This window comes from Castanea sativa, chromosome 6 (assembly GCF_040712315.1).
Source record: "Castanea sativa cultivar Marrone di Chiusa Pesio chromosome 6, ASM4071231v1".
Lineage (NCBI taxonomy): Eukaryota > Viridiplantae > Streptophyta > Magnoliopsida > Fagales > Fagaceae > Castanea > Castanea sativa.
In genome coordinates this window covers 32,436,439-32,460,484 of record NC_134018.1, presented here as the reverse complement: position 1 = coordinate 32,460,484, position 24,046 = coordinate 32,436,439, and the positions used below count along the sequence as shown (strand labels likewise).

Genomic DNA, 24,046 nt, shown 5'->3' with positions numbered 1-24,046 from the left:
ACTAGCAAACCCAATAATAATCCATGACTTGCTCTCAGATCGGGTTGAAAAATATCCCCAAAGCCCCAAGCGAGCCACGACCCACCCAAGATGAACGTGAGCCCGGACAAGAGTCCCTCGATATACTGGCCATTCACTCACCCTTGCAGGAACATGACAGGCTGTACGGATCCTGTGGCCAGGTCTTGGACGGAGCTGATGCTGGGGGGCTCGACGATGATGTCATAGATGAAACCGAAGACGACGAGCTCTGACTCGCTTTCGATCTCTGAACACCTCCACCTCCAGTTCTCTCACATCAACCCATCGCCTTCTCTAGTCCTCTCCACTCTCAATCTCCCCCCCCCCCTGAAGCCAGCCAATGGAGATGGGATTGACTCCCCCTTGTGTTCCTCGTTGAAGCGCTTGTTTGTGAAGGCTTGTACAATGTCCATGTCTACGCTCCGCAATCGTGGGTTCAACTCCATCCACTTTGCTCAGCTATTTTGTTGTGTTTTGTGTTTGATTGTTTGTTTTCAGTGGTTTTCACATCTGGGTATGTGGGGTTTTTCATTGATTTTTGATTAATTTTGATATTTGGCTATCTAGGCTTGTTCCCCTAATCTGGATTTGATTTTTTTTTTCTGGTTTCATTTTTTTGGGTTTGGGTATTTGATTTTCGGGTTTGATTTTCTGGGTTTGGGTATTTTTTGGGTTTGATTTCTTCCGTTTTCAGCTTCTTTTTCTTTACTTGTATTTGAGTTTGAGTTTGAGATAAGGGAATAGAGTTTGAGTTTAAGATGATTTTTTAAATTATGTTTTAATTGAATTTTAGTTTTTAATTCTGTTTTTGTTTTTATTATTTAGTTAAAATTTATAAATTAATTTTTTAAATTTATATGCTGACGTGTCATGGTGATGTGCCCTTTTTTATAATATTTTAATTTCTCCGACTGACATCTCAGGTATTTCCGTTGGTTGACTGACAAAAATGACCAAAATAAAACGCGTTAATTAAATTAAGGACTAAAAGTAATAAAATTAAAATGTAAGAATTAAAATAAAAAAAATGTCAAAATATAAATATTAAAAGTACATTTACATCAATAAGTTTACTAGAATTTTTTCAACCATGCAATGAAATGACCACAAAATCCAAAAGAACAGAAAATGATATAATATGATTGCTCCCCAAATATCTTGAGCTTTGGATTTTTGAGGTCCAAAGCAGTTGTGGACCCAGAAGACCTGTCACGTACATTTTTCAGAGATAGAAAACCATGTGTTTAGCAGAAGATAAAGCTGCAACCAAATAGCTACACATATATATAGAAGAAAGATCTCCCGTAGCAACATGTCAGAACAAACAAACTAACCAAACAAGATTTTATATGGATAATACAACCGTAACTAACAAAAGCAACTGAACAAGACACTGTTTCTAATGCCGTTTTAGGCGATAAGAAAAGTACAACCATTTTTCTTTGATTTCTCACGGTGCTTTTTAGAAACTTTCAATTGGAAACTAATTAGTGATTATGATGGGTGAGCTCATAACAAGATAAATCGCTAGTTCAAAGAGTTTTTTCAAAGTGCTAGCACCCATAACGGAGTACAACCACTGGCAGAGCCAGAGGGGGGTGAGGGGGGCACCTGCCCCCTGACTCCTAATTTTTTGTTTTTTTTTATTAGTAGTCACATGGAGGAAAAGAAAAAAAAAACTTCTACTTATTGAAACTTGAAAGTGACCAAACCACCTATTTCACTATTTTTTTATTTTTATTTTATATCATTATTTACACAATTTTTACTATTTATGATACTTTTCACATCATTTTATCTTTGAATGATGCTAGAGATACTATAAATTTTACTACTTATGTCTTAGAAATTGGCATGTTATCAATCACAAAAAATAATTTCAAACATTTATTTATTATATTTTTTAAGTAACACTAATCATATTTTTACTCCATCAGTTTGTAAATTTTTTAGTAGCTATAAATTGGTTGTTTTTATTTTTATTTTAATAATATGAAATATATTCATATTTGCTTACAATCGTTTATTTATTTTATTATTATTGTTGATTAATATTTTTTAGATAAATTTCACTTTTAATATCGTCTTTTAATTTTACCCCCTCTAGACTAAAATCATAACTCCGCCACTTAGTACAACCATTTTTCTGTTACTATACAAGGGAAACTAGTATATACATTTTAGCTGTAATGAAGTAAGTGAATACTCTACAAAAACTTGGGTCTTGTTCAATATCAGAACTTTCAACTCACACTAATAAAAATAGGTGTAGCCTTTGAAGTCTCTCAGAACATATATACATATAATTAGCCAACGGGACCTGGAGGATTGTCAGATTGAGTAAACATTTTCTTGATAGCTTCTTCCTTCTCATCAATGAAGTCAAAAAAGCTGGAAATGACCTGAGAACAGTGAGGCTTTGACGAGATAGGCGAAGGAGGAGCAGACTTCTTCTCTTGTCGTTTGTACCGCACAAACTGGCGAACCATTTTGAGCAGAAACAGAAGAAGGGCACCAATAGTGAAGACACCACACAATAAATAGAGACCCCAAAAGCTGATCATATGGAGTTGGTTAGGTTCAGAGTTCTGTCTCCTCTCTCCAGGACAACCCATCTTACAGAACCACTTCTCATGGATCTTCTGAAGCTCTCCACTCTCAGAAAGTTTCAAGATTGCAGTAGAAATGTCAACAGCAAGTGGGGAATCTCTCTTGAAAGCCTAGTTTTGGTAGTGAGAAAAATAAGTGAGAAAATGCATATAAAGATCATCAGTACAATGAGATGTTACAGCTCATATATCAAAGAAGGTGAAAAAAGAAAGGAGAAAGATGATGGAAGAGATAATGTGATATGCTTCATTATAAAAAAAAAAAACCAGCATGTTCATGCGCATTCTTGAATATGTCATGAATGTATGTATATAAGCACATATGTATGCATGCATTAGACAAGCTCTACTCACAAATCCCCATCCACTCTTGGTAAATGGCTGCCCAATAGTCCCAAACTCAGTTTGCTTTGATAGAAACAAATCCACATATGGAAGCTCATCTATAATAGCTCCCACCCCTCCACCTTTTGGCCCTTTTCGGAGTGCTTCCCCATACTCCTCTGGGGAGCCTAGTTCAATGAGTCTTGACCTAGCTATGTAAAGATTGTCTGCCAGATAGCTATAAGCAAATGAACCTACTTGATACCCAATAGGCCAATTACTTGCAATCAAGCTATCAATTCCTGTGATGGGTGATGAAAGCTGCTGAACCGTGAGAATTGAAGTCAAGCTTGCTGTATAGCTTGCTGTGATGACCATCAATAGGAAAAGCCACACCACCATCACCATCTTTCCAAGTGAGCTTTCTGTATTTTCCTCTGTTATTTAATACAAAGTAAAAACTTATCAAATTCAAATATAGTTATTTTGATCTCAAAATTGCTTCATTTCAGACCCATAATCAAATAGAACAAACATAGTAAGATCTCTTTTATTTCATTTCTTTCCTTGAAATATTTACTAGAAACAGGAAAGTCAAATTTTTTTACTGAATTATTCAAGGTAAGGTAACATTAAGGATAACTACTAAATACTAATAAGTTAAGATCCTTGCTTGGAATATCACAGCTTGCTTTCACTTGCAACTGCACAAGTTGATATAGTTCACTGCTTACTATGTATTTATGTAAATTGTATAGTTTTTAATAAAACCAGAGGGTTTTGTGTATCCATAATTTGAGGTAAGATCCCAGATATAAGCTTTAGTCATATGTTGTATAAGCACAAAGATGGCCTTAAGCCCACTGCCCCTTTTAATAATAGATATGTGGCTTTAAGAAATAATGAGAAATAAAGAAATTAATGGGTTGTCAAAGTCAGCAACTTCCTTACGATTTGTCTTGAACAATGTTGAGAAGCTGAACCTGCAAAATGAAATAATTGAATGGGATTAGAGGCTAATATCTTGGGTATTAAGGTGTATATTGGGTTTATGTGATGCAACTAAACAATTTACTTAAAACAAGTATAACAATAAGAAAGCTGTAATAATGACACAAATTCAAAAGATTGTTTTGTAGGAAAAATAGTAATGTACTTCACTGTTAAACATTTAAATGACTTACAGAAACATTGTAACAAGCTGCCTCTTAGGGGGGCCCCGGAAATCATCATTGACTCGGTGCTCAAGAATCCAAATAACTACTGCAATCATTACAAAAGAAGCTGCTGTAACACACCACATCTCCACTGTAAAAGGTTTAAGAAACACCCAAGCACTTGATTTTGAATTGTGGATAGGAGCCACTATGACAAGACCGGTAGTAGCATAAGGCTGTGAAAAATCCACAATCCTTGTCCTGTTTGTCACAATTGCAATGTCCCCGACAGCTGCATCATACACCTGACACAAAACTTTCAGTAATAAAAAAAAAAGGCACATAATAATTTCAATCTACTAACAAATGTAACCCACATAAAAAGCTAAGTTCAGAATGAGAACCACCAGTATATGGATCTCACCCAGACCACAGCTGTCAGAAACGGATTATCATAATCACGTAATGGATCATACTCTCCTCCTCCACTTCACAAGGTATAAATGAAATGGTTAATCCCTAAAATGAAATAGTCAGTTGGTCAGCCATTGAATTCATCACTTAATTTTGGCAATTAGTATCTTCTAGGCACGCCTGTAATAGGCAATTCATGCATCAGCGTGTTTTCCATGTATTGGTAGGTCATCTTTTCCCAACAAAGCATGGTTACTTTTTAAATTTCTTTTGTTCTTACCCATATAAAACAATATGTTTTACTTACCCCGTTTCCTACCATCTGTACAATCCCATCATAACTGGGATTGGAGTGACCCTCCCCAAAAGGCTCCAATTTGTAAGGAACATAATAAGGGACTAATTTTAGTGCTTCCTTGAACACATCAATACAGTATCCTTGCATGTCACTGCTGTTGTGCGCTTTAGTAGCAAATTCAACAAAACTTGCTCTAAATGGCACTCCAATCTTCAATGGTTTTCCATCATCTGCAATTACCCAGCCACGTGGCCTTTCTGTCTTACCACCGGGCCAAGTAACATTGTTAAGCTTCTGGTTTAGGCGGGAATAGTTCTTTTGATCCCTTTGGGGATTTTCTTGGGGTAAAACTGAAAAGCCTGAAGAATTAGACCAATAACCAACTGTATGAATTGCCATCTGGTCAATATTAATGACATCATAACCGCCACTCACAATGTTCCTATCTTGACTAAATTGGACTTGACCACTTAAACCAGTGAAGTTTGTCTCCAATAATATCTTATGCAGAAGAGATCCATTATTAAAGACTTTGAGCGTGCTCATCTGCATTTCAGTTGAAATAATTTTCTGCAACTTATCATTGAAAGAGAATGTGATATTTCCGTGTTCTTTCACAAACTTATCAATTGAATTTGCAACTGTCCACACTGTGTCATAAGCCTGGAATCCATAGGAGTTCAACTCAGAACTTGCTAAACCCTCTAGTAGCAATTTTCTCCATCTAGACACAAAAGCCCTCTTCTTGCTGGACTTTGGAATATGTTGACGAAGCCCCACTACCCCTTGGAGGATACGGAGTGAAGTTTTATTCATTGGAGAGAATGAGTCTAAGGTAGTAGAAAGCCAATCTGTCGCAAGCCAGACATAGTCGGTGGTTATCATTTCAAGTTGTTGAGCTATGGAAAAGATTCTCAATCTGGGGTCAGGACCAACATGAACAACATAGATACGAGGACCGAGCAATTTTGAATTGTTGAGCATATCAGTGATGTTGCCTGGATCAAACTGGATCGGCAAAGGCAATTTATAAGAAATCTTCAATTGTCTCTTTTCAAGTTCATCATCTAAATAAGCTATCCCACTCCTTCCATAATCATCATCGAGAAAGATGGCAATGACCTCTTTCCATTCGTAAAAGTCAACTAATTCAGCGACAGCAGCCATTTGGTAGGAATCGCTTTGTGTACTTCGAATAAAGAATGGGAATTGGCTGGCAGAAAGAGTTGGATCAGTGGCAGCAAATGAGACAAGAGGCACTTGGAGACCATTAGCAATCTCAGAAATCATATGAGCTATAGCAGAGGACTGTGGACCAATTATGGCCACTACTCCTTCCTCAAGTACCTGAAAAGCTGCCCAAGAAAAAGATGCAAACAAGATAAAATAGGTAGCAAGAACTTTATATCTGAGTATAGAATTCAAAATATCATCTTTCAATGGAAGAAAAACACACACAAAAACACAGAAAATTACCATATAATAGACAAAGTTAATGCCTCATAAGCGTGGGAGGATACATGATCATTGATCAGCAAGAACACTACTGAGAAAAGGACTAATGGTACGTTGGAATTGAGGGGAGTAGAGTAGGGTAGATTTAGGCCAATATTAGCCTATTTTTAACTAACACTGCTCTAATTCCTTTCACTCCCCTCTTTCTCCCCTACATCCAAACGGACGGACCCTAAAGGAGGTGGGCTAATATCAGAATAGATAGCAGGAATGACAGAAAGGAGCTCAGGAAGGGCTTATACTGGGGGGAATTCTATTATCAGATAAATGCAGTATGGAAATGTAAAATTATGAATATCAAAATTGGAGATCGTGCTTTAAAAAAAGAAAAAAAAAAAAGAAAGAAATTCTAATAGAAGAGAATAAGGCATACAATATTAGTAAAGATAATATTAACAGTAATTTCAAACTTTGTTGGAAGTTCAAATCACAATTTAAAATTATGATGATTAAAATAAAAGAGAAAACTCTGCTTTGAACGCTTCCAGCAGGACAACAAAAAAAAAAAAAACTCAAAACGAATTCTTAAAAATATTAGTAGACAACCTTTGCATCATCTTACTCATTTATCAAATCTTCGTGAACCATAAAGACAAGTACAGAGCTTACTTGTATCATAGAAGGAGCAATTTTTTTTTTTTTTTTTTAAGAAAACTTAAATGGACATTTCCAATGTTACCTCCAACGGACCCCAAGAAGGCACTACAATTTGCATCCTCCGAGATCAACTCTAGCTTTGTCCCGTTGAGAATACTTCGGTCCGCATTGACATCAGAGACTGCTGTTTCCATGGCCACCTTGGCGGCTCTACCAATAACCGAATTGAAAGTAAAAATTGCACCAATCTTCACAACAGCAGGACCTTGGCAGTACACAGAGCCATTAAGGAATACCCAAATCAAAACTACTAGTGACAGAAGAATCACAGAGTGTTTCATTGTTACTAAGCAACCACACCAATTTTTCACTGTGAAGACTCAAACTTGGCTCAAGCTAAGATTGCTCAAGCTTCAAAAACTGGGTACATATGGATCAAAATTACTATTTGATGAGCACCCAGATGAGTTTTAATGGAGAAAAGACTTGTAAGGACTAGAATGGTGATCTAGGAATGAAAGGGATAACCAATAAAGTAGAGAACGAGGCCAATACATCATGGTCAAGAGCAACCCACTAACCCAGTTTTTGGCCTGGTCTGATAGAATCAAGAAGACTCTCAACAAGTCAACAAGACTGGCAAACTTGAACACGAGAATTACCACATGAAGTGAAATATTATAATTTGTAACTTGCAGTAGACTAGAAAATGACCCATAAAAAAATAAAAAAATAAAAAACAAAAACAAAATAACAGTAGCTGATCAGTTTGTTGAATATTTGTGGAAAACAAGTCCCACATGTAAAAACGAGAATCACATTTTGGAAGAAGAAAAGAAATTTTCATGAGGATCAAAAGGGGAATGCAAAAAATTCCATTGCATGAATGCAAAATTGAGAAGAAAAGTAGTGGTACCAATTTAGTCTGATGGCTAAGATGGGTCCCCTATGTTACGTCGATTTCCAGTGTTATTTATGCAGCCAACTGCCAATCAAAGAAACGAGGACCACGAGACACGTAAGCCTGTCCAACGTTGCATCTAAAAATTACTAATTTCACAGTTTATGTTTAAGTGGTATTGTGAGTGATTAATCATGGTGAGTTCAGAAAGCATCCACCACTTAGCACGTATCTACATGTTAGTGAAACTGATTGTGAACTAGAGCGTGTCACTAAAATTATTATTATTATTATTTTTTTTTTTTTGGTGGTAAACTGCAATGCATTAAATCAAATCGAGGAAAGAGAAGAAATGGAATCTTCCAAACAAACAGCTGCTAAACTAAGGGGAATATTAACCAAATTGAAATAACAAGACAACTCAGAATCTAATGCAAACTTTTCTGCTGAATGAGCGGCAGAGTTTCTGCTTCTTTTGATCCAATTAAAACAACAAGACTTAAAGACAAAGAAGTATGTTCATAATATTTTCACAATATTTTTATAATAAATTATAGGTAGTTAGTTGTTTTTTGTTCAAATTTAAACTTACCACCGAGATTACTATTTGAGTAATGCTATAGGTACAAATTATTTTACAACATTTTTACAAAATGTTGATGTGACAAACCTCTTATTGGTTTTTATTTAGGCCCATCATTATTATTACTTTTTCATTTACTAATAATTACTCACCACATCAGTAGTTTGTAAAATTTTTTGTATGTCTAGCATTATTCTTACTTTTTTACCTCAACAATAACAACTAATAACAACTTGCTACTTAGGATTTGTTGCGAAAATGTTGTAAAATGTTATGGACATAATATTTCTCTAAAAGATAAAGCAAGTCATCTAATATCTGAGACAAAATGTGAGATGGACCAGATGGGATTGCTAGAGCACTCGCGGAAGGCATCAAATTTGGAATAGTTTTTAAGTTAAAATGTAAAATTTATCTTTTATGTTTCATCAGAATTAATTCCAGTCATGTAACTTTGATTTTGTTCATTTTCAAAGTTAATTTAGTGTACGTTTGGGTAGAAATTATTTCTACCCACGTCTGCGTTTCTAGCGTTTTGTGGTTTCAGTATTTTTTTTTTTCCCTGGGACGAGCACCATTCATTGTTCATTGGCCATGAACAGTAATTTTAGGCCAATGAACAGTGATTTTAGGCGTGAACAGTGTTTTTTACCACATTAAAAAAATTATTTTGCTACAGTGTTTTTTAGTTTTCAGTTTCAGCTTTTAGCTATATCCAAACGAAACCTTAGTTAAAACTTCTCCTATCTTCTATTAAAGGTTATGGTTAATTGTTCAAATTTTTAATTTTCTTTTGGAAATTTATTTAATTAAAAAATAAACCAATTAATGATTAAAAAAAATTCTAGAATTTTTTTTTTTTTTTTGGTAAAAATTTTTAATGGAAGTTGAGGAAAATACCTTAATTGAATAAACTTGAAATTTAAATGACTGAAATGAATGGAACAAAGTTAAACTTAGATGATTAGTAAAAGTTAGAAGATAGATTTTGGCCTAACTTTTAATGAACATGGCAAATCTTCTCTTAGTTCTCTTTATCCTAAAAGCCACCCATATTATGAACGTTTATCTTTTTAAAAAAAAATTGTGGGGGGTAAAAACTCTTGAATAAACATTTGGACTTTGGGCCTGATTGGCTGGTACCAGTTTGTTTTGATCAGGACCTCTAGGCTCACAAGTCAGCCTGCACTGTAAAGATCCGAGGAGGAATATCTCATCGGACAGGCCCAGCAATGACCCTGGGACTTGCTAAACGGGTTAGAGGCAGAATTCTGGAAAAACTGATGAGTAAGAGGGTGATCCAAGCACCCTTTAAAAGCAAGGATGTGAGAGAAATATCTAAGGAAAAAGCTGCTACCTCCACATTAAAGACCCTGCATCTACCTCCCTGGCCGCATTAATGGGGAAGTGACCTATGAACAGTAGAATTCAGCCTCCCTGCTATTGTTGGAAGACTTCAAGAAGGCGGTGGATGGGACAAGTATCCAAGGGAAAGATTTGTACGACACGTGGATAAACTAGTGAAGAAGAAGAAGTATATAAGGAGAAGGGAGAGGAAAGAAATGGGGATCTGCACCTTCTGCTGAGAAAAATAGGAACTAAGGATTGTAAACTTTGGCATAGAAATAGAATATTTATACAACTCGTCTTCGGCTTACGTCTGAGGAGGTCTCTTTGTCATATGCGTTTATCATTTGCACAAATAGTGGCATTCTAGCCCGTTAATCAAACTTCCAACATCCCGAACCTAGATTTCAAATTCATACTCTACAAATTTTATTGCATAAGGCTTATTGGGCCTGAGCCTAACACTTGTTTTTGGGTCCGGGTACAATTGTGCGCTTACAATTGGCGCCGTCTGTGGGAAATCTAGCATTGAAGGAATTGGAACATCATGGCAGGTTTAGGTTCACACCATCCAGAATCTCAGGGATCACAGCCCAAAGATCTTTTTGAGCGTCTTGAGCGCCGGAGGAATCGAGAGGGAAGTGTTCATACCGTATATCCTGGCGCGAGTCATACGCGTGGTGGAGGCAGTACCACCCATGAGGATGATGCTAGGGCCATGCAGAGGGAGATTGACCACCTCAAGAAAAAGCTACGCCGTGTCAGGCGAAGGCGGGCTTTACCCCCGTCCAATCCTTCTTCAGGGGAATCCCGAGGAAGCAGTTACAGTTCAAGGTCCAGGACTCCCCCTAGCGAAACCTTCTCTTGCGAAGGGGATGACCTATCAGGCCGTAAGCATAGGAAGCTTCCCTCCAAGGGCTTGGGGAACGATGCTATGAGCCGAGCGTTACACCAACTCTCCAAATCACCCTTCTCACACAGGATTGAGAATGGAAGGCTCCCTAGACGGTTCACCCAGGCCACCTTCACCATTTATAATGGTCGGACAGACTCGGTGGAACATGTGAGCCACTTTAATCAGAGGATGGCGATGCATTCTCACAATGAAACCTTGATGTGCAAAGTCTTTCCTTCTAGCCTGAGACCTGTTGCTATGAGATGGTTCAACGGACTAAAGTCGGGGTCTATCAGTTCATTCAGGGAACTTACTAGGGCATTTGCGTCTCGGTTCATTACATGCAGCAGAGTTCCTCGACCGTTGGACTCGTTATTATCTATGGCCATGAGGGAGGGTGAGACGTTGAAAGCATACTCCGACAGGTATTGGGAGATGTTCAACGAGATAGATGGAGATTTTGACGAGGTGGCGATTAATACTTTTAAAATGGGCCTTCCCACTGATCATGATTTGAGGAAATCCTTGACCAAAAAGCCCGTACGGAGTGTACATTGCCTCATGGACCATATTGACGAGTACAAAAAGGTTGAGGAAGATCAACAGCAGGGTAAGGGTAAGGCGAAGATTATCCCGCAGGAGAGAAGGGATTTCAGCTCAAACAGGTACCACAACAATAAGCCGAGGAGAGATTACTCTGGGCAGTCTAGCTCAGCCACTCCTCAAGCAGTTAATACTGTATTCCGAGAACTAGTGCACCAACTACTGGAGAAAGTCCGTAAGGAACCCTACTTCAAATGGCCCAATAAGATGGTGGGGGACCCTACGAAGCGGAATCAGAATCTTTTTTGCCAGTACCATTAGGATGTGGGTCATACTACCGAGAATTGTCGGACCCTCTAGAACCATCTGGAACAGCTTGTTAGCGAGGGGAAGTTGAAGCAGCACCTGTACCAACCTAACGGGCAAGGCAGTTAGTCAGGTTCAAATAATCAGAAGAACAACTCATCTCGGCCGCCCTTAGGAACGATTAATGTCATCTTCGCTGCACCTGGCAAGACCAGTTCATGTCCTACCAGGGTGATGGCGGTATCACACTCCCAGGCCGAGGAGTCGGGCTCGAAGCCGAAGAGAATTAAAGGGACTGGGCCTGTCTTGGGGTTCTCGGAGGAGGATAAGGTTGGGAATCCAACCCCATGATGACGCCCTAGTGGTCACTTTGAGGATAGGGAATTACAACGTCAAAAGGGTGATGATCGATCAAGGCAGCGGCGCAGATATTATGTATCCTGACTTATTCAAGAGGCTAAGGTTAAAACTGGAGGATCTCATTCCTTATGACTCCCCACTGATAAGCTTCGAAGGGAAGGCTGTCATACCAAAGGGACAGATTCGATTGCCTGTACAGTTTAGCTCGGAAACGGTCGAGGTGGATTTTATTGTGGTTGACGCATATTCCCCATACACGGCCATCCTTGCCAGGCCTTGGTTGCACGCTTTGGGTGCTGTCTCCTCAACTTTGCATGTTAAAGTAAAATTCCCTTCGAGAGGACTCATCGAAGAAATTCTTGGCAGCCAAGCAGTGGCAAGGCAATGCATATCGGCTACAGTACTGCATCAAGCCAAATTAGAGTCCTCGGCCTCGGTTGTGAAGAACTTATAGCAATTAACAACTCTGGATGCGCCCGATGCAGTGATAGCAGAGGAAGCCATGTGTGAAGATTTGGAGAGGTTTCTAATAGCCGATGATCCCGAGAGGTTCTTTCAAGTGGGGATACGGTTACCACACCAGGAGAAAATGAAATTAGTCAAGTTTTTGAAAGACAATATAGATGTCTTCGCCTAGGATCCTTATGAGGCCCCGGGGGTTGACCCAAGCTTCATTTGTCATCATTTGAACGTCAACTCTACTGTTATTCCTAGAAGGCAACCACCTCGGTGATCCTCCAAAGAGCATTCTGAGGCTGTCAAAGAAGAGGTGCTTAAGCTCAAAAGGGCTGGTGCTATTAAAGAAGTTTTCTACCTAGAATGGTTGGCGCATACAATTGTGGTGAAAAAGAAGAAAGGGAAGTGGAGAGTATGCGTGGACTTTACAGACCTCAACAAAGCCTACCCAAAGGACTCCTTCCTGATGCCATGCATCGATCAGCTTATGGATGCTATGGTCGGGCATCCTCGGATGAGCTTTTTAGATGCTTTCCAAGGTTATCACCAAATTCCATTGGCGGCGGGTGATCACGAGAAGACTGTTTTCATTACTCTAACAGGGAACTATCACTATAAAGTAATGCCGTTCGGGTTGAAAAACGCCGAGGCTACTTACCAAAGGATGATGACCAGAATATTTGAATCGCAACTTGGAAAGACCATTGAGGTATATGTGGATGATATGGTAGTAAAGAGTAAGGTAGTGCCTATGCATGTAAAAGATCTCGACGACACTTTTCAAATACTTAGGAAGTACAAGCTGTGCCTTAACGCCTCAAAGTGTTCTTTTGGGGTGGTAACGGAAAGTTTCTAGGCTACATGGTGACTCATAGAGGGATAGAGGTGAATCCGGCGCAGGTTAAAGCCATCCAAAGCTTACAACCACCTCAGAATCCAAAGGAAGTTTAGAAGTTGACCGGGATGACCGCCGCCCTCAACAAGTTTATCTCTTGCTCAGCTGACAGGTGCGGATCTTTTTTCCAACTGTTGAATAAATGGAAAGGATTCCAATGGACCGAGGAGTGTGCTTTCGCTTTTCAGCAACTTAAGGAGTATCTTTCCCAGCCACCCATTATGTCTCGGCCGGAGGTTGATGAAATCCTGTTTGCATACCTAGCTGTGGCCGTCCATGCCGTCAGCTTGGTCCTTATAAGGGCCGCCGGCAAGGTACAGAGACCGGTCTATTACGTCAGCAAATCTTTGAATGAAGCTGAAGTGCGTTATTTGCCGTTAAAGAAGGTAATTCTAGTTGTAGTCCATGCCACACGGAAGCTTCCTTACTATTTTCAGTCCCACACTGTGGTGGTTTTGACCCAACTGCTTCTCAAGTCAGTATTGCGAAGTGCTGACTATTCGGGGAGGGTAGCCAAGTGGGGAACTATTTTGGGAGCTTTTGATATCAAATACATGGCACGCACCTCGGTGAAGGGCCAAATTCTTGCGGATTTGGTGGCAGAGTTCGCCGAACCATCATTAGAAGAAACTGCGAAGGAATCACACATGGATGAAAAGTCAGTTTGCATGATCACGAGCAAAAGACCACCGATTTGGAAAGTGTATATTGATGGGGCAGCCAACCAAAGGGGGTCTGGGGTTGGACTTGTTTTGGTATCCCCTGAGGGAATCGTCTTTGAAAAATCATTGAGATTGGCGTTCTTGGCCACTAATAACGAGGCTGAGTACGAAGCGGTCTTGGTTGGTATGAATATGGTACGTAGAATGGGGGGGGGGGAAAGGAAGTTCATATGTTCTCGGATTCTCAGTTAGTTGTGGGCCAAGTAATGGGGACCATGGAGGCTAGGGACCCAAGAATGCAAGAGTACCTGACCCAGGTCAAGTGTTTACAATCCGAGTTTGATTCTTTTATCCTTTCTCACGTTTCTAGAAGTGGAAACACACATGCGGACTCGTTGGCCACTTTGGCGACATCCTCGGTTTAGTTTTTGCCTAGGATTATCCTCGTTGAAGACTTTTTAAAACCAACTCTGACCACTACAAGTGCCGTCCATATCCATCTGATAAGGCCGGGACCTAGTTGGATCGACCCTATGGTATCCTTTCTAAAAAGCGACATTCTTCCCGAGGACAAGTCTGAAGCAGATAAGATTCGTCGAAAGGCGCCTCGTTTCTAGTTGTCCGAGGATCAAAAATTGTATAAACGCTCCTTCTCTGGACCATACTTGTTATGTGTACACCCTGAGTCAACGGAGGCACTTTTGGAAGAATTGCATGAGAGAATTTGCGGAAGCCATACTGAGGGAAGGTCCTTAGCTCATAAGGCTCTGACTCAGGGATATTGGTGGCCCAATATGCAGAGGGAAGCTCAAGACTACGTGAGAAAGTGTGACCAATGCCAAAGGTTCGCTCCCAACATTCATCAGCCTGGAGGAGTCCTTAATCCTTTGTCCAGTCCTTGGCCTTTCACTCAATGGAGATTGGATATAGTAGGGCCTTTTCCGAGGGCTGTGGGAAACAAAAGGTGGCTACTCGTGGGAACCGACTACTTCACCAAGTGGGTCGAAGCTAAGCCCTTAGCAAATATTATGGATATCGACTCCAATAAGTTTATCTAGAAGAATATTATCACTAGATTTGGGATACCCCACACACTTATTTCAGATAATGGTGTTCAATTTGATAGTAGAGCTTTCAGGAAGTATTGTAGTGACATGGGCATCACAAAAAGATACTCCACCCCAGCTTATCCTCAAGGAAATGGTCAGGCCGAGGCCGTTAACAAAGTCATAGTCAGTGGACTCAAGAAGAGGCTGGATGACGCGAAGGGTAGATGGGTAGAGGAGCTACCACATGTTTTATGGACGTATCGGACTACGCCGCGCAGATCCACTGGAGAAACACCATTCTCTATGACTTATGGGGTCGAGGCGGTGATACTTTTAGAATCTGGTTTCCCCACGCTAAGGATGAGTTCTTTTAGCCCAGAAAATAACGATGGTCTCCTGGAGGAAAGCCTGGATTTGGTTGAGGAACGGCGAGAGGCCGCTATGGTCCAAATGGCTTATTATCAGGAGAAACTTAAACGAGGGTATGATGCCCATGTGAAGCTAAGGCCACTAGCGCCTAGGGATCTGGTGTTGAGAAAAGTTGTGGGTACTGCCAAAAACCTAGCATGGGGAAAGCTAGGACCAAATTGGGAAGGACTCTATCGGATCATCTCTGTAGCAAGCATAGGATCATATCGACTAGCTGATCTAGATGAAAAAATTGTACAACGCTCCTGGAATGTAAACAACCTACGAAGATATTATTATTAATAAAAAGCACTTTTATCGTTCGTGGTTCAAATTATCAATATGTACTTGGGTTTATCTCTTACAATTTCTAAGTATCAAACAGAAACTTGGTCATGGATGGTCCTCGAACCACATACCTTGTAGAAATTGATATCTTATCATGTGTTAAACAGAACCTTAGTTATGTCGGGTCCACAGACCTTTTACTTTGGGGAAATTAACATTTCAAGTTACAATTTCTAAGTATCAAAAAGAAATTTGGTCATGATGGTCTTCGGACCACATACATTGTGAAAATTGATATCTTATCATGTGTTAAATAGAACCTTAGTTATGTCGAGTCCACAGACCTTCTACTTTGGGGAAATTAACATTTCAAGTTACAATTTCCAAGTATCAAACAGAAACTTGGTCATGGATGGTCCTCAGACCACATACCTTGTGAAAATTGATATCTTATCATGTGTTAAATAGAACCTTAGTTATGTCGGGTCCACAGACCTTCTACTTTGGGGAAATTAACATCTCAAGTTGCAATTTCTAAGTATTAGATAAAAACTTGGACATGCATGGTCCTCGGACCACATGCCTTGTAAAAATTGGCATCCTACTTGTTCTAGAAAGGAAGTTTGGTTATGTCGGGTCTTTGAACCCTTTACTTTGAGAACATTAGCAAAAAACCATATCACATTAGTGCTGAGGAGTTGATGAAACACTTGGATTGCTTTACGTCCCAAGTTAAATTCTAAGTTAAGTTTTTGATTGTATATTGCTGTTTCACATATGTTTTATTCGTGGGTCATGATTTGCAAATTATAAGCTAAGTATGTGTGCTTCTATTTAAAGTCATGACAAATTAAAATATTGCAAGTGGTGTCAATTGTTCCATTCATTCATTTTTGTGCTGATGAGCATTATTATACTAAAAAATTGGAAGGCAAATGAAAACCAAACCAAACAGTTTGTCATTAATTTTTGTTAATGTACATTCCAAGCAAAAAATTTAAAAATTTGTTACATGGCAAGAATATGGAGAATTCCTAGCTAGCCTAGACCCTAAGCTTTTGAAGGGAGGTTTTGCTCCGAAGTGCTAGCAGCCTCTGTGCGTTTCAGCTCTACTTCGAATGAGGATTGTGCTTGTTTTCCCTTGTCTATTGCCACAGGTGGAGGGACATTAGGCTCGGCGCTTTGGCTCGTAGCCTTCTTGGCACCTTCACCCTGTTCCTTCTCTTTATTGGAACTCGTAGGTTCTGTAGGAGTAGGAATGGGCTCTGGGATCTTAGGAAGGAGCATGGAAGCTGTTGTCTCTGGGGCAGGGGCGACAAGAGGAAGTTCTTCTATCTCCTGGATGTCTAGGGGAAGCCAAACATTTTCCGGCTTCCTCAACTCGGAAGTAGAGGGAATCCCTACCACATTTAAGGCTTCCTCCCAAATTTGCTGGAAATATTCTCGGCACAGCTCGGCGAACTCCTCAGTTAGCTGGTTTTCTGTCGCCATTACTCCTTCCTTGTAAGCGGCCTTCTTTGCGACCTCCATGGAGTTCTTGAAGGTACAAGCCTCATCCTTCATCCTGGCAAGCTCCTTCTTCAAGTCGGAGTGTTCCTGTTGAGCTTTTGATAACTCTTCATCCTTTGGACGAAGAAGCTTGTGTTGCCCCTCTACCTGGGTCCTTATTGTCCTCAGGCTGGCCTCGGCACCATCCTTTTCCCTTTTTAGCTCTGCTAGCTGCGTGGTTAGCTTCTCATTCTGCGCAAGGGCCTGGCCTAAGGACTTCTTGGTCTCCTGCCTAAGCTCCAGTTCAAGTCCAGCCTTCTTCTGAGAATCCTCCACTCACTTCTCGGCAGCAAAGACTTCTTGGATGGCTTGTGGTGAAATATCAAAATGAATGCACTATTAGTAACACAAGTCTCCAGTACTTAAGAATGTTTCTAACAATAAGGTGTAACGAAAAATAAGGCGAGGATAAGACTCAAATACTTACCAGGGCTAAGTCCCTTTTTAGCGAAAGGAATAGATGGGGCTGGTTCATCTTGTCCAGGGCTTCCATATCCTTGGACAGAAGAAGTGGACGTTCCAAGGCATCGGCCAGGTGGAGAGCATGGCCTTGTTGGAACACCCTAATGTTAGACTGGCAAGAGATTGGTGCCCCCTCCAGCTTAAGCTCGGGAGACTAGTTAGCCGGTGCACGACGCACCTCGGCAAGGTCCCTGTTCTCCCCGCTTTCCACTGAGGAGGCACGTCCCTTTCCCTTGCTAGGTTTTGATTATTGTTGTTGTTGTTTCAACTTCTTCTACCCCTCCGCATCTGTATCCTCGGCCTTGCTCTTCCTCTTCTTTTTAGGCTCTGCCACGGGAGGCTTAGGATCGAAGGGAGGAGGGGGTGGGGGCAGTGATGAAGGGACTTGCGACCCACCTGCTTCCTTTTGGGAGACTCTTGCGCCCCTTTTGTGCATCAATTGCTTTAAAGCATCCATCTCTTCTTCTTCTTCGGAGCTGGAGTCAGGTTGGGCAATCACCAGACCTTGTATCCCCGAAGTCTCGACGGGCGCGTGCTCGTCGTCCGAGAGAATAACAAGTGGATCTCCTCGAGGCCTTTCGACGTCCTTGAGTTGAAATCGGTTTATCTCTTCGTCCAACGAGTGTTGCAAGGACGCTTGCTCTTCTCGGACAGCGGTTGTCTAGGAGTGCGCCGAGAGGGGAATCGCTGCGAATGGGCGTGTGTATAGAATGGTGGTGGGATCGTTGGGAAGTTCGTGATTGGAAAGGAAGCCTAGTTTTGCCACGTCTATCCTTTTGCGTCGCCTATCCCCCGCGATGATTGCGTTTTCAATTTCTTGGAAGTCCACTGATATGGGGTCGTATCCCAGTATCAGGTGGGCAGCCCTCACTTGTAGGTCCTCACTGACAAATACTTCGGAGCGGAGGACACGGTTCAAATCAGCAACGTTGCAAAGGCTGAGGCGTGGACGTATGTGTTGTTTATCTGTGAGAAAAAAGGCATCCTATAAAACAAACATGGTCAGATTAGTGATAAACATTAAGACAAGAAGTAATAGTGTGCAATATGAATTGAAATGGTAAAGGTAACGGGATTGAATCACGGGTTAAGAAATTTAATTCCTAAGGAGTCACACCGGGCTCTCCCCATTCGATTGGGTAGTGAGGACCGTCATACCAGTTTTCTGAGGTGATGAGGTAGTCGTCCTTCGTGCCTTTGTTGGATTTAGGAAGACAATAAATCAGTCTAACTATGCTAGACCGGGATTTAATGTAATATCCTACATTTTTGAGTTTGTGGCACTCGTACATATAGGCAACGTCATGCCATGTAAGGTTTAGGCCCATTTGCTCGTTCAGAGCGTCGACATTACCTAGGACCCTAAACACATTTGGTGTGCACTGGTCTGGGCATAACCTATGGTTGCGAAGGTATTCATTGGTCACATTTCTCATGGGGAGAGTCATCCCACCTTCTATGAAGGCAATCATGGGAATGATGACTTCTCCATCTCTCCTAGTGCTACCTACGACTTCTACTGGGCAGTATCTCAAGCCTATATCATTGGGAATTTGGTACTTAGCCCTAAAACCCTCCATACCGGCATCAGAATCCACCAACACTTAAATCTACCCATTTGGTCAGAGCGAAAGTGAAAGTTAAAGGAAGAAAAGGAGTTTAAATGGTGGCCGAGGACAGAAGCCGAGAAGGAATGAATAAAGAAAAGCGAAAACTTATGGGAGTTGGTTATGCGATTCTTCACGAGCTTCTAGAGAGAAAAGGTGATGATTGACACTTAGATGCGATAGATCTCTGAAAGAATGAATGAAGGTACAGGTTTCCAGGCGTTTTGACGTGCGGGAGGCGGCCTCGAAATTAAACTTCTCCCGCTCAAATTTTCAGAGCCAACCTGGACCGTTGGATGTTCATCTCATTGTTGAATGTGGGGAATAGGATGTAACTTGTGGTCATAAATGCGCGCGTTCCGAGTTTCGAAGCGTCAGAAGCGTTTTCAGGAAACGAAAGGACCCATACACGCGTGGCGGTTTACGAAGCGTGTGGGAGGTATGTTGGTCGGATCAAAACTCTATTTCTCTCCTCGGATGGGAGGGGCAAAATAAAGTTTTGAGGGGCTATTGTGGGGGATAAAAACTCTTGAATAAACATTTGGGCTTTGGGCCTGATTGGCTGGTACCAGTTTGTTTTGATCAGGGCCTCTAGGCCCACAAGTTAGTCTGCATTGTAAAGGTCCGAGGAGTTGTCCGAGGAGGAATGTCTCCTTGGATAGGTCCAGCAATGACCCTGGGACTTGCTAAACGGGTTAGAGGTAGAATTCTAGAAAAACTGATGGGTAAGAGGGTGATCCAAGCACCCTTTAGAAGCAAGGATGTAAGAGAAATATCTAAGGAAAATGCTGCTACCTCTGCATTAAAGACCTTGCATCTACCTCCCTGGCCGCATTAATGGGGAAGTGACCTATGAACAGTAGAATTCAGCCTTCCTGCTATTGTTGGAAGACTTCAAGAAGGCGGTGGATGGGACAAGTATCCAAGGGAAATATTTGTACGACATGTGGATAAACTAGTGAAGAAGAAGAAGTATATAAGGAGAAGAGAGAGGAAAGAGAGGGGGATCTGCACCTTCTGCTGAGAAATATAGGAACTAAGGATTATAAACTTTGGCATAGAAATAGAATATTTATACAACTCGTCCTCAGCTTACGTCCGAGGAGGTCTCTTTGTCATATTCGTTTATTATTTGCACAGATAGTGGCATTCTAGCCCGTTAATCAAACTTCCAACATCCCGAACCTAAATTTCAAATCCATACTCTACAAATTTTATTGCATAAGGCTCATTGGACTTGAGCCCAACACTTGTGTTTGGGTCCGGGAACAATTATGCGCTTACAAAAATGTAGTTGAAAAAGGCGATTTTAGCAACGGGTTTTATTCAAGTGGTATGGTGACAATAGAGTTTGTCTCCTCTCCTTATATATATATATATGAAAAAAAAAATTCAAGGTAATTTCTTTTCGCTTCTTAGTATCTATTTTTTTTTTTTTTTTTTTTTTCGCGATTGCTTATTATTATTGTGAGGGTAAAAAACAAAGCCTAAAATGAACAGACCAAAAGTTCTTGATCAACACGTCTAATTTCTAAAAGGGTGAAAGATCTAAAAGGGACGTTTGGGCCATCCGCGGTCTTGGTCTCTAGGTGTTGGGATCTTGGGCTGTCTTCTCACCTCGAAAATGTCCTTGTGGCACTCTTTCTTCGGCCCATAGTCCATGGGGTGGTAATGTTTCTTCCACTTACAATTATGTATTGGAAATTTAGAAATTGAAATCCAATTCCGCCTAATTGGACACGTGAAATGATGGACTTAACATTTTTGTCTTTTTTTTTTGGAAAAAAAAATACTTTATTGAAAAAAGAAACAAAATACAATCAGAGGCTAGTTTCCTTCCTAATAATAGAAGCAAAACAAGGAGGACAACTACCCCAATCAAAGGAACCAAAAATATTACAAGCTAGAGACCACTTAGCTAGGGAGTGAGCTCCTATATTAGCTAGCCTAGGAACCTAAGAGATAGACACATTAGAATAAGTTACAAGAAGAGACTGCATGCCAACTAAGATTGAAGCAATTCTCCAAGGTGGGGGCAAAATCAGCTCATGAATAGCATCATGACAAATCTTAGAATCTATCTCAATAATAACATTCTCAGCCTCCAAATTTGTAGCCAGAGAGGGTGCCCATCTAATAGCTTCAGCCTCTACCTGGAGAGGGAAGTTGGTTTTTGCTTTTTGAGAGCAAGCGAAAACCAAATCCCCTCTCCACTCTCTAGCCACCAAGGCTAAGGATGAATAATTTGGACCAATAGTTGCATCAACATTAATCTTGACAAATAATCACCTTGGAGGGGACCAGGTCTGCAATGGATGATCGATATTTACAAACAAAGTAGCAATCAGTCTAGAAATTTTAAATTCCATAAATAACTTCCAAATCTAGATATTTGTTCATCAGATCTCAAGGGAAAAAATCACTTGGTTTCTCAGCTTCCAAATTCCGTCACAAAGAGTGGCTCCAAATAATAAGAGATCATTCTTTTGACTAAGATGGTTGGTAAATGGGGGAGAACACAAAAATTGAATGAAATCCACTGCCGAAGAGAATCCAAATGAATCCATTCTCAGTTCCCATTTACTACTAAACCACATTGCCTTTGCTGTTGGGCAAAGAGCAAAAAGATGAAGGGAGGATTCAAATTCCAAACTATAGAAAGGAAAATAAATATCACCAATATCAACTAAGCTGCTAAGCTTAGCTTTGGTGGGTGTCGATGCTCATTTTGGGAAAGCCCAGTAGGAAGAAGAAGCCCAACAACGTTGGCAGAAGAGAGTTAGTAATTAGATAGAAAAACCATTAAGCCCAAGTAGTAGGAATAATAAATCATAGGTCCGTAAAACAAACAAATGGACTTTGAGGAAGCATACAGGCCTAAAAAGGCTCGAAAAGAGAGAAGTAGCAAACCCATAGGTAGTATGTGATGTAGAAAAGTGAGAATGGGTCACAGCAGCCACAACGGGCCTAAAGTAATGCAAGTGAAGAAAGTAAGGGGTAATGGAGAGTCCATAAGCCCCAAGGATCAAGGATAAAGTAATTGGACCAGGGAAGCCTAAGGAGTTAGTAAAAGCCCATGTGAAACGCAGAATTAAAAAGGGCCAAGGATGCCCAAGGAAAGTAAATGAGCCAAGGATGCCCAAAAGGAAATAAATGGGACACAGGAGCCTGCAAGTAATGTAGTAAAAAATCCAATGAGTATACTGGGTCATCAAAAAAGAAATAAGCAACGGGCCCAAAGAGGCCCAGTAGGATTAGGTCAAATAACATCACAACAGGAATAGCAGAATGATAGCAAGACCGCAAGAAGAAGCAAAAGAATGGCCCGAGGGAAGGAAAGTCCACAATCAAGCAACGCTCAACCCCTTAAAGGAAGCAAGCCAATAAAGAATGAGAAAACGGGAAAACAACTTACGCCGTAAGAAGTCAAGGATGGACGGTAGAATGTGTAGACAAGCCTTCAGACCGAGACGAACGCATGAGCGACAAACAGGTTTTGGACGAACATAAAAGTGAAGCACGCGTAAGGCCCAGACACCACCAGCTTGTACCTAGCCAATACAGGAAGTGGTGGGTCATGGGTCAGAGGTAAGAGGGCATGGTCTGGTAGTGGGGAGAGGGGAAAACCTATTCCGTGGTTCCTACTCAGGCTCTTTTGGGGGAAGTGTCCTCCTGGGATGACATATCGCCCAAAAGAAGCAAGGATGAGTTAGAACCACTAGGTGCATGCCATGAGGGATGGAGAGAGAGAGAGAACACACGTCGTGGTAGGTAAGAATGCCACGGCAAGCAAGCAAACAAACAAAATAGTCTTCTTCGTCTGGTGATGTGGAATGGTGCGGCCAGCACAGGTAAGTGGTGCTGGTTGGGCAATTGACTAATCAGTAATAGTCAGTAAGGACACCCATACTAGACAAAGGTGGTTAAAGGCTAAAATAGTAAAAATCAACCGTGGCAGACATTATATAAAGGGAAGGGAGAAGGAGCATGAACAGAGTAATAGCAACCTCTAGGAAAGAATCACAACAAAGAAGCAAGCATTAAAAAAGAAAACGGAAAGAAAAGAAATGGAGAATTAGAAAGAAAAAAAAAAAAGGAGAGAACATAGAATGACAGGTATGCACCAAATAGGTTAATCCCTTCTTTTCCTCTAAGCCCCTGTTCTCTGCTAAAAATAAGACACTCTTTTGGGCACAAACCATTTAGCCCCGTTCTCTCAAAGCAATTAATTTCTTTTTTGAGGGAGATTATTTGCATTAAGGAAATAGTTCCTTTCTTGGTTCCGGCCCTGTAAGATAGTTTGGCACGGTAGGCTAATGTTCTACTTTTTGATTCAATAAAACTTATTACTATCCTTTCTCCATTTAGTTCTGTTGTTTTATGTATGGGGAGTCTTTTGTTACCCTCTTTATTTATTTTGTCTAAATAGTGAACGAATTTCCTTTGTTATCTTTATTATATCTGCCTACCGTAATTTTCCATAGCAGCTCTGCCTGCCATGGGTATGTGATAAAAAATCTTGACAAACGGAGCATAGTTTGTACACAAGCCGGATCAAGGTGGGTTGCAATTGGACCGGTCCCAACTCCCTAATCTAGAACAATTTGGGCCTAGTACAGCAGGGGGCAGCCCAACCCAACATTACAAAAAAAGGCCCACCACATTTAAATTAGCGACTTCACTGGGGAGTTAGGAAGCAGATAGGGACAAAGATCCTAGCAAACAAATGCCCCCAAAATCTAGGACAACGCGAAACATGAATGTCATGCCCTCTCAGGTAGAGTTTAGGCCAACAACGCCT

At 40.8% G+C, this 24,046-nt stretch overlaps 1 protein-coding gene across 1 annotated transcript; it reads right to left on the bottom strand.

Moving 5' to 3' along the window:
• Nucleotides 1–2,152: 2,152 nt before the first annotated feature.
• On the bottom strand, nt 2,153–7,802 carry LOC142640611 (glutamate receptor 3.7). The gene is made up of 6 exons (XM_075814786.1): nt 7,018–7,802; nt 4,833–6,178; nt 4,139–4,416; nt 3,906–3,937; nt 2,985–3,391; nt 2,153–2,741 (listed from the first exon to the last, which is right to left on the bottom strand). The coding sequence occupies exons 1-6, from the start codon at nt 7,274–7,276 to the stop codon at nt 2,328–2,330; spliced, it is 2,736 nt and encodes a 911-aa protein (XP_075670901.1). The 5' UTR covers nt 7,277–7,802; the 3' UTR covers nt 2,153–2,327.
• Between the last annotated feature and the right edge of the window lie 16,244 nt (nt 7,803–24,046).